We start from the raw sequence: 12066 nt of genomic DNA on the forward strand, positions 1-12066 counted from the left end.
CAGGTATAATGCATTGCAATGAATTATACCAGAGATCAGAGTAATAAAAGTTAAAATCCCATAGAGGATCGAAGTAAAAAAAAAAAAAATACCAATAAATAGGTGTATTTATGTAAAAATAAACCAAGTACACACATTTAGTATCGCTGCATCCAGAACGACCTATCCTATAAAACTGTCATGCTAGTTAACCCTTTCAGTAAACACTGTAAAAAAAAAAAAAGAAAAACATGGCAAAAAAGCTATGCTTTTCCATCTTACTGCCGAATAAATAGTGGAATAAAATGCGATCAAAAAGATGAATGGAAATAAAAATAGTATCTTTTTTTTTTAATAAAATGCTTTATTTTTGTGTAAAAGTGGCAAAACATTCCGGCTCCGGCACTCCCATGGAAGGCTGTGTGTGAGCAGCACCGTGCCCTAGCTTCTCCTCATGGGGTTTCCGGGACCATAAAAGCCACGCAATAGGGAAGAAACCCAGCCAATGAGACTCACAAATCTCCAGCACTGCATGGAGAAATATCTTACCAGGAACGGGACCCTAACAAGTTAACCACAGCCAGCTCAGAAGGAAGGGTGCAGCAAAATGGCAACGGAAAGTTAAAAAGAACACTAAGTCCTCCACTCAGTCGGCTTCTCTACCACAAGTGAGAGGGGAAGAAGGGGATGACTAGCACCTAACAGGGCTTAATGTGCCTTATAAAATGCCAGCTGCAGAAGTAGCAATGGAGCAGACAGATGTCATAGAAAATATGGAAAATCTCTGAAGTCTCTCTCACCAAATTCCTAGTCACTCCTTCCCTATCCCATATGCAGTAAGGATGGGAACTAGCCATGTAAAAAGCTGCTTCTATGTAAAATAGCAGTGTACTCAAGAAGCAACAAACTTAATTATCCAGGCTATTTACCATGCGAAAGAACGCCCCTGGTAGAACAAAAACGAGGAAGATGTCCATTGTGCCTCGTGATAGACATGTAAGACGAATACACATAGAATGAAGGAGATAGGAAACATCTCGCTAAGCCTCAAAGGGAATATATCACACTTCTTAGAGTAGCCTGGACTATGAGGCACCGAAGGGAAATATGGAATAGTGTAATTTCTATAATTCCGATTGTGATGGGACATATTTTTTAGCGGCAGAGTTAATTAAGGAACAGTGTGCATATTTTTTCATATCGGTGAGCCCTGCCGGTGAGCTGTAATGCAACAATGCAGAGATAACTGACAGCAGCCATGTCATGTTTGATCTCCAAGGAAAGGTAAAATCACAATAAAAAATATGGCATCACTTGCTAAATTCTGCGATCATCGAGTGATGAGTTATCGCAGAAATAATGGATTTAATAAACCCATGAAGGGCTGAGGCCAGCCCACAACCCGCCCCACGTGAAGTCATCACCGGGGGAATGTGTGGGTGGGGCCCAATCTGGCATAAAAGAATATTGATCTGCGTTTGTGCTGAGAGATGCATATTTTCATGTAAGCAGGGACCACTTTCCATAATGGTCAATTGGCGTGTGCTCTCCTCCAGCTAAGCTGAATTGTCTCTGCGATTGGTATAGTAAGTTCTTCTGTTAATCCCTTTTATTTTCTGTAACTGTATAAGCTGTATTGTTTTGTCCCCTTTTGTATATTTTTTTCATGAACACTGGATTAAATATAAAATGTAATCTAGTTCTGTTTCCTTTGCTCTGTAATTGAGCCTTCCCCGAAGCCATATACGCTACCAGAAAGCAAGCGTCCAATCAGGTTTGTATTGTATTTTAATAGTTAAAAACAAAACTGATTGGTGGTAGCAGAAAATAATTTTCTTGGGTTATCGTGAAGTAGCAGCGATCGTACGAGGGCATATACATTTATTCCATGTGTTGGAAGGTGGTGTGTATTCCGTACGCTCACTGTTAGCTTGCCGATAACTACTTAGTGAGAACAGCCTGCAGCCTCCTATATTGATCGTTGGCTAATTGTGCAATTGTCCGGACGACGGGGCAGCAGAGAGCTGTTCGCTCCAGAGATCACAGTGGGTGGCCTCTGTGAGTAATCGGGATTGTGTGAATCCCTGACACTCTGCATCACTACAACAAATGCAGGCAGCCATTTCACAGCAAGCAGGCAGGCTTGACGCAGCTGAAAATAGGATTCGCTCTACAGAGGATGAGCTGAGAAATTTACAATAAGAGCTAAGAAAAGCCACAAAGCTTAGTCAACAATTTTCTGATAAAGTTGATGACCTGGAAAACAGGTCCAGGAGAAACAACATGAGAATAATAATCTTGTCTGAGTCAATTTCACCTAATCAATGATGGGGATATGCATGGAGGAGTTACCTACTTCCCTGGGAATTACTGGCATTTCTAAAGCAGAAAGAGCTTACCAAGTTGCCCCCCCCTTCCCATTACAACAACCACAGGAGAACAGACTGAGACCAGTGACTGTAAAATATCTAGACTTTATGGGCGAATCAAACATCCTCAGCAATATAGGAAGAAAATATCCCCGACTTTGACCAGAGGACATAAAGTTCTATTATTTAGTGACTATTCTGTAGAAGTCACAAAAAAGGAAAGCATTCAGTGAAATCTTCACAGAACTAGTGGGAAAGAAAAATAGATTTCCTTTACAATTCCCGGCTACTCTAAAAATATTTCCTCCTGAAGGAGCTTCAGAATCTTTCACTGCGCCAGACCAGGCTAGAGACTTTGTAAGAAAGCCATTGCAAAAGCTGCTGAAGGACACTAGAAGCAATAATAACCATAAGGGTGGAGTCTGATCAAGAAGATCCAAACGATAGAAGATCATAAAAAATGGCGAGGAAGGTTCAGGTTATGAAGGTAAATTGTAATGAAGATGAGAGAAAACCCACCAATTTTTAAATTATTTTTTTTTGGGTGTAGACTTATAGGTATTTTGACTATATGATTTTCTCTCCTTATCGTCCGTCATGTCTGGAGAAGAAAACGAGCAGGGCTCAAAGATGTTTTGAACTTGATCCAAAGCATTTGGACGGGCGAAGAAGTGCTTCTGGGATTACAGAGCTCCCGTTAATACATGCGCGAAGTCTAAAAATTTAACATCTCTGATTTTAGTTGAATTTTGGGTAGGGAGGAATAGAAGCTTTGAAACATTTGGTTATTTATATAGTAGTTATAGTTCTAGTTTTGGTATTGTATCATATTCAGTATAAATATGAAAATAATAACATGGAAAGTAAAAGGTCTTCAGTCTCCACATAAAAGAATGATGGTTTTGAGACCCCTTAAAAAGATTAAGGCAGACATTGCATTATTACAAGAAACGCATCTAAAAGAGCAAGATTTTTGTAGAATGGATAAGTTGTGGGTGGGAGAGCTATATTGAGTTCCCCAGCAGTAAACAGAAAAGCAGGGGTGCTGGTATTAATTAATAAACATGTGAATTGTAAGGGGATTCCACACAATGCTGAAGATGTTGGGAGGTTGATAAATTTGTTGCTAGATAGCCCAATTGGGAGAATAAGGCTGTATAACGTTTATGCACCGAATGATAATCACAAAATTTTCTTTAAAGAACTAGAGAAACATATACTAGAGGACGAAGAAAATAATTATAGGAGGAGATCTAAATACAGTTCTGAATGACGCGGAGGATGGATCAGGGTCCAAAGGAAAAGTTACATGGGAAGAACGCATGACGACAAAATATTAGCCCCTTTTGTAGAGAATACAAGCATGTTGGATGTACGGCGTAACTCAAACCTAGTAGACCCCGAATTTACTCACTTTTCGCAAGTGCACAACACTTGGTCTAGAATAGACTGTCTTTTAGTTTCTCAGCATTTGATAAATAGAATGGACGACGTAAATATTCATGATCTAATTATATCAGACAACGCGCTGGTCTCGCTCTCCTTACATGACATTTTCTCAAAAGGTTTTTTTTTTAGCTAATGATGAAAATTTCCAGAAAATCATAAAAGAATGGTGGTTAGATTTCAGTATAGATAATAAGGAGCATGAGGAGGCAGCTCCCTTATATTGGGACACAGCAAAGGCGGTTCTGAGGGGCAGAATAATCTAGTAGTTACAAAACAGCAGCTACAGTGATCAGTATATACTCCATGCAATACTGTATTTGAGGATGTAAACTGGAGGATATTACTGATCGCACTGTAGCTGCAGCGACAGGTCCTCTGCTGATGTCAGGCCTATGTGAACATGCAAGGAAGTAATGTCACTGGAATGGCTGGAGCCTGCTCCAGTGCAGAACTGATACCCGGGTCAGACACGGCTCCCTTTAACAGTGTAGCTGCTACAGTGTTGTGGCTCCTGGCAGGGACCTGATCTACAGTGTAGACCAGGAGTTATGCCATGACATTGTGGCCACATCGCCGACCCGCCCCACATAATGTGCTGTGCCAGGAGCTGTGTCACGGAGTCTGGCACGCCCTGCATAATGTTCTCTGCCGGGAGCCGCATCTGCTGAGGCGAGCCCGCTTTCCCGCCCTGTCACGCCCTGCAGCAGAACTGGGGAGGGCAGCATCCACCCCACACAGTGTGCTCTGAGCTGCCGCAGAGCATGCTGTCAGTGTTTAGTGCCGCAAACTGATCAAAACCCCCCCCAAAGGCCAGGTCCTGATCCGCGGACCGGTGGTTGGGGACCCCTGGTATATGGGAATGTTCATATAGCCAAAGAGTATGGGAAAATGCGATATATATTCAAAAAATCTGGGAAATTAAAAGTTCCCAGGACCCCACAATCCTGTTTTTTCACTTTATTAAGCTAGAAGGTGACTCCAAAGCAGGAAAAAAATTTAATTCCTGACATTGTACATTTAGTTCTTTTACTAATTAAAAAATGCATCCTTACACATTGGATAGAAAAACAAATCCCTAAAATAGTAGAGATATTAGGTACTGTAAAGATCTGAGGTTGTGGGTTGTAAGTAATCACCTAGGCAGGTTAACGATGCAACAATATTTTATTGATCACAGCCATAAAGCAATTCCAGGTAAATGGCCAAAATACAGTTCTCTCAGTCCTCAAATTCCCAATCTGGGTTTAGTAGTTCCACTGGCTTTGTATAAGGCCATACTCACTGTCTCCCAACTTTTGGTTGGCCCACAGATTTCTTATCTCCAGCCAGTATAGTCTGTAGCCACAGTCCATGATCCTCTAGACGGCAGATAAAACCATGAAAGCACAGGTATCCAGTAGCAGCAGACCTTTTAAGAAAGTTTAAATCCAAACGACATAATCCATAATGGTAACATGTTTATCAATCCATCCTTCCAAGTCCATGGTCTCCATCCTCTTCCTTCAATCCTTCCACACAACTCCTCACTAAAGCATGTGTCTCTCTTCCTCCCTGGGGTCAGCCCCCTCCAAAGGTCAGAAGTGATGACACCCTCCCCCAAAAGCATTTACTTTAACATGAGACTGCGTGTAAGACCTCCTGTGGTGATAGCTCCACTGTATCCACTCTTTCCATCAACATAAGGGGTCCCTTGGCTGAAAGAACAATGGTCCAAGGCCCCTGAGATATGGTCACTGAATGGAATGGATACCTGAGATTGAACTGATGAGCAAACAAATCACTAACACAACACCGCAAGCAAATTTCTAACAAAATGCAAAAATAAGATCGATGAAAATGGGTGCTTAGTGCTGGAAAAGTTTTTAATAAGTGGCCAGGTCCTCACAGGTACACTGAAAACTTTGCTTTGGTTTGATAAAATAGACACAGGAAATTGTGTAACAGAAAATTAAAAAAAAAAGAACATTTATTAAACACACACTCAATCAAAAATCACACAATTTGATGACAGCGTTTAGAGGTACAGCCTTGAAGATTTGGGGGGGAATTTAGCGATAGTGAAGATTTAAAGTTAATCGATGAGTCTAAAATGATATAATTCTGGTTATTGATGTATGTTACATGTTTATCAGTTGAAGTATTGTTGTAATATTTTAAATATTAAAAATTAAGATGGGATTGGAGATGTAATGAGTACAAATTTGATTTTGTTATATAAACATGTTCATCTGATTTTTCTCATCGAATAAATCCTTGTTTAAATTAAAAAATGATATAAATGTGATATTGCTCTAATCATACTGGCCTGAAGAATAAAGCTGCCTTATCAATTTTACCACACGGTGAACGGCATAAAAAAACACCCAAAACTATTGCTGTTTTTTGTTCATTCTGCCTCCCGGAAAAATAGAATAGAAAGGGATATTTTTTTATGTGCCTTTAAAAAATTGCACCAATGAAAAAGTCAACTTGTCCCAGAAAAAAAACCCTCACATGACTGTCAGCAGAAATGTAGAAAAATTATAGCTCTCAAAATATCGCAATGCAAAAACTTGATTTTGCAAAAAAAAAAAAAGCCTCTTTTAGTGTGTGATAGCAGGCAAACATAAAAATCCGATATTAATCTGGTATCACTGTAATCGCACCGACCTGAAGAATAAAGTTGTCTAATCACTTACCGCATTTTTCGGACTATAAGATGCACCTAGGTTTTAAAGGAGGAAAATAGGAAAAAAATGTAAGCAAAAAATGTGGTCATGATGCCCTGTTATGGTGGAGGGGGTCTGCTGCTGGCACTGGTATTGGGGTAATGTCCCCCAATTCTGTTAATATCCTCCATACTGGTATGTATGGCCCCTCATTCCTGGTATAAGTGGCCCCCATCCCATTCTGGTATGCATGGCACCTTCTGAGCCCCCATCCTGGTATGCATGTCACCTTCTGAGCCCCCATCCTGGTATGCATGGCACCTTCTGAGCCCCCATCCTGGTATGCATGGCAACCCTCTGAGCCCCCATCACGCTGTCTACAAAAAAAAAAAAAAAAAACACATACTCCCCTCCTCTCTCCTCCAGCGCTGTCCCGCTCTGCTGCCGACACTCTCACTGTGTGAGCCGCAAATGGCGTCCCTGCCATGCGTCCTCACACAGTGTGAGACGATGTGCTGGAATGGTCACTGCTCCCCAGGCCGGGACTCTGTGCATGGGAAGCAGTGACCATTCAGTCTGTTCAATAGCCGGCACACTGTACTGCAGCGTGGCTCCTGCTGCCGCTCTGTGGTCAGTGTGCCCGCTATTAAAGACCATGGATATTCACTACAACCCATGGGAGTGGGTTGTAGGGAATGTTCATGAGCTTTAATAGCAGGCACACTGACCACAGAGCGGCAGCAGGAGCCGAGCTGCGGCTCCAGTGTGCTGGCTGTTAAGAAAAATGAATATTCATTGCTCTCCACGCCCATGGGCGTGGGGAGCTGGGAATATTCATTCTCTTTAGTAGCGGGCACAGGGTAAGCTGCAGCAGGCAGCTGCTGCCTCCTGTGCCCCATTGATCCCCCGCTGCTGCGCACCCACCACCATACGGCCATACAATAATATAGTATTCGGACTATAAGACGCACCCCCCACTTTCCTCCAAAATTTTGGAAGAAAAAAGTGCGTCTTATAGTCCGAAAAATACGGTATATCGCACGAGGAACAGCATGAAAAATGAAATCAATTCTTGACCTGCTCTTGAGTTGTTCATTTTGCCTCCCAAAGATCGCAGTAAGGCTTGGCTCACATTTATCCTGCACGCTATGTTGAGCGTTTACATCGGGGTTTTCGTGTAAAGTTCCAAAGTACGTGATTCATATGGAACCCGGCGAAAGACTCCCTATAATGAGGCAAATAGAGGCATTGTGGATTCCGTCTGGTCTATGAACAGGCGGTGTCTCTTTTTAAGCGTTGTAAGAAGATTACTGGTAACATGCTGGAGGAGTGGGTATTGGCGTCAGTGATATGAACCTGGACGTTTGCTCCAGCATATTATATGGTAAGAGAGGTTAATCAGCCATGACAGGGCCAGGTTTGTATGATTGTTGTTAGTGCCTCATTAAGCAGCAGAGTAAGCCGAACTATCACAGTTGGAGCTACAAGTGCGGGAAAGATCCCCAGGAAGCTAGTGTGACAGCTGTGGACAAACTAGATGTCCTGTGTGAGGGTGACTATAAGGATAGATGAGTGTTCGGACAAAATTAAGGAGCTGATCAAGTACCTGGTCCAATTCTAGCAACTGCAGCAGCATTGGCAACAACAACAGGTGCTTACTCAGCAGATGGAACATTTCACTAACCGACTAACTTCCATTTCAGACGATGACTTCACATGGCTGACAGACATGTCCCTGGTTGTATCAGGACCCTATAGTCGTAGGGTGTTAGAAATGACCCATTCCCATGTTTAGGGTGGTAATCTGGGTGTAGACAAGACCAAAGAGAAGATCCTTCTTAGATTCTACTTGCTCGGATGTCACCGAGAGATTTCGAACTATTGTAGTTCCTTTCTCACTTGCCAGCTAACCTCCCCAGTCTCTCACTTCTGGAGTCCTCTCGTGTCACTACCAATTATAGAGGTTTGGTTTAACAGCATTGCTATGGGTTTAGTCGGACCCATGGTTAAGGCTTTTCTAGGAATTGTGGGATACTATCTGCAGTTTATTCTGAATTTCACCATGATATTCGCTCTCCTGACCGACTTCCTTAAGGGCATAGAGTAGTTGATGGCCAAGTGGGCTTGGAGATGGCTTTCCAGAAGTTGAAACTAGCCCTGTGTAAACAGCCAGTCGTGGTTGCACAGGATTTCACGAAGGACTTTCTGGTCCAGACGGATGTTTCAGAAGTCTGGTTTGGAGCCTTGTTGTCAAGAGAAATAAATGGGGAGGGAAGTAAAATATGTTATGAAAAAACAACTCAGAATCACTGTGATATGTTGAAGCATCCCAGAGTTATTACCTCATGAAGTGACACAGGTCAGAATTGAAAAAGGCGAAAGGCGGTCACAAAGGTGAAAACGGGCTCTGCCGCAAAAGGGTTAATAAATCATCAGTTGAGTTGCTGGGTGACATCTGTGGTTCCTCTTGACCCTTTTTAATAATACCCTTACTGCCTTCTCACGGTTATACAGGTTCTGTATGCTGCCATATAATGAAAGCGTAACCTCTCACTTTTGAAATTACTTTGAGGGGCCTAGATTTTAGAACGATCCAGGAGGGCATAGAAAAAACAAAATCAGAAGACACAAGTAGACCTTAAATGGGTCAGGATCACAAGAAGAGAAAATACACAGAACTGAACCAGAGGAAAACAAGGCTGTACCTGACACCTTGCAGCAATGTGCTTTGAGCTTTAGTAGGGTGTGGTGCTTTCCAATTACCTGAAGCAGGCAGCAGATTACTCCAGCTGGACAGCGCACACACCCATACTGCCAGACTGGATGGTAGTACTGGTCCCAGCCACCCTATTCTTAGTGCCTGGACAGAGCCTGTGCTGCTCAGATCTTCGGGTTACAATGTCTACTTCAGGACCAACACCACCTGTAGAATGCATGATGGTGGCCACTGGTCGCAGAAGCAGACATCACAGGAGCAGATACCAAAGGAGATATGACACACCATTTGTAGAAGCTGCAATGTTATAGAATGACAGAAAACCAGAACAGAAGAAAACCCCATAAAGTTACTCAAATTTGTAAATTATAACCATCAATGAATTAATCTATGAGTAGTAACTATTTTGACACCTAGTGGGGGCTTGTTTTTTGCGAGATGGCTTGAAGTTTTTATTATAATTTTTGCCTACATAACATTTTTTGGTGGCGTTTTATTCCAATATTTTGGAGGCAAAATGAACTAACAGTTGAACACCACACTCCACTAGTTCATTCATTCACGTCTTTTAATAGACTGCGAACTGTTATTGTCTTAGTGAATAATTCAATTTTGCTACATAACTTCCTATTTCTTTGGAGATTTTGAGTAGAAATGTTCAAAAATACAATAAGAATATTTTATTCAAAAATAATGTTTTATTCTTGGCAGATGACTCTACCAGGAGATCAGAGGAACAACTGACATCTTCACTTTTTAAATCGGATGACATTGAGCTCACACAGGATACAATAGAAGTGAATGTCATTACTCCATATATACCATCATCCCTTCACAACAAAGATCTATCATCTGATCCTATGAAAAAGGTCCTATCTTCTGATTCATTACAGACTATGAAGAAAAATAAAAGTCAGAAAAGAGGCATTACAAAACAAACTGCTTTTAAAGCAAAGAAGCCAATTACACATTCAGAATATGGAAATAGTTTTCCTCTCGAAACATCTTTTGTTACACATCAAAAAATTCACACAGAGAAGAAGACAGTTTCTTGTTCCAAATGTGGGAAATATTTTAACAGGAAATCAGATTTTGTTAGGCATGAGAGAATTCACACTGGTGGGGAGAAGCCATATTCATGTTCAGAATGTGGAAAATGCTTTGGACAGAAATCACATCTTGTTGTACATCACAGAATTCACACAGGAGAGAAGCCATATTCATGTTCAGAATGTGGGAAATGTTTTGCACAGAAATCATTGCTTGTTACACATGAGAGAACTCACACAGGGGAGAAGCCTTTCTCATGTTCAGAATGTGGAAAAGGTTTTAAACGGAAATCACATCTTATTATACATCAGAGAACTCACACAGGGGAGAAGCCATATTCATGTTCAGAATGTGGGAAATGTTTTGCAGAGAAAATACATTTTGTTAGACATCAGAGAACTCACACAGGGGAGAAGCCTTTTTCTTGTTCAGAATGTGGAAAATGTTTTGCACAAAGATCATCTTTTCTTAGACATCAGAGAACTCACACAGGGGAGAAGCCATATTCATGTTCAGAATGTGGAAAAGGTTTTGCAGAGAAAATAAATTTTGTTACACATCAGAGAACTCACACAGGGGAGAAGCCTTTTTCTTGTTCAGAATGTGGAAAATGTTTTGCACAAAGATCACATCTTCTTATACATCAGAGAACTCACACAGGGGAGAAGCCATATTCATGTTCAGAATGTAGAAAATGTTTTGTAGATAAATTACACCTAGATAGACACCAGAGAACTCACACTGGGGAGAAGCCTTTTTTATGTTCAGAATGTGGAAAATGTTTTGTAGATAAATTACACCTAGATAGACACCAGAGAACTCACACTAGGGAGAAGCCTTTTTCATGTTCAGAATGTGGAAAATGTTTTATAAAGAAAACATTGCTTGTTAGTCACCAGAGAACTCACACAGGGGAGAAGCCTTTTTCATGTTCTGAATGTGGGAAATGTTTTCTGCGGAAATCATCGCTTGTTAGTCACCAGAGAACTCACACAGGGGAGAAGCCTTTTTCATGTTCTGAATGTCAGAAATGTTTTACAGAGAAATCAAATTTTGTTAGACACCAGAGACGTCACACACACACAGGGGAGAAGTCTTTTTCATGTTCTGTATGTGGGAAATGTTTTAGAGAGAAATCAAACTTTGCTAGACACCAGAAAAGTCACACACACACAAGGGAGAAGCCATATTCATGTTTAGAATGTGGAATATGTTTTGTACATAAATCATTGCTTGTTAGACACCAAGGAGCTCACATGGGGAGATGCCTTGTGGTCATTTCCTGAAGAAGTGCTTCACACTCTGAAACATGTTGACTAAACACCATATGTTTGAGTAAATCCTTGAGAACTGATTTCCTCCCACACCCCAAAGAGATATGGAATTTGGATTGTGAGCCCCATTGGTGGACAGCAATGATAATGTCTCTAAAGCGCTGCAGAATATGATTGCGCTATATAAGCAATGCATAATAAAAAAATAAAGCTGGGTATATGTAAATTTGTGTATGTAACAGAGATGTGTGTATGTAAATGTGCAACGTTCAGCAGTGGTGTGTCTGTATATGTGCTCTGCAGAGTGGTCATTAATGTCCCTGCTGTGATGTTATATATACATATACATGGTGCAGAGAAACACTAACAATAAATGTATTAATTCCCTCTTTCACCCCAGTGCATTACAATTAGTGATATTGACTGTCACACACTTCTCAGCACATGACATGGGGTGTTCTTGCAATAGTTAATTCATCTCCTCTCACTCAATCCAGCTCGCAACCTTTAGAACCAAAAACAAAGTGAGCATAAATCACACCCCAACACATTCACCACACCCTGATTTCTTAACGCCTTGC

The 12066-nt window shown here is 41.2% G+C and overlaps 1 protein-coding gene across 5 annotated transcripts in view; it reads left to right on the plus strand.

Moving 5' to 3' along the window:
• Positions 1-11721, plus strand: part of LOC141271776 (uncharacterized) — a 37574-nt gene extending 25853 nt beyond the window's left edge. For all 5 annotated transcript variants that reach the window (XM_073681906.1, XM_073681905.1, XM_073681907.1 and 2 more), the window contains exon 7: positions 9873-11721. In XM_073681906.1, the coding sequence (XP_073538007.1) occupies positions 9873-11497 (1625 nt within the window). In that variant the 3' untranslated portion in view covers positions 11498-11721. The remainder of the gene's footprint in view (positions 1-9872) is intronic.
• Positions 11722-12066: the final 345 nt, after the last annotated feature.

The sequence above is a fragment of the Phyllobates terribilis genome, unplaced genomic scaffold, assembly GCF_046119375.1.
Source record: "Phyllobates terribilis strain yellow unplaced genomic scaffold, ASM4611937v1 Scaffold_5__5_contigs__length_657084704, whole genome shotgun sequence".
NCBI classification, from domain to species: Eukaryota; Metazoa; Chordata; class Amphibia; order Anura; family Dendrobatidae; genus Phyllobates; species Phyllobates terribilis.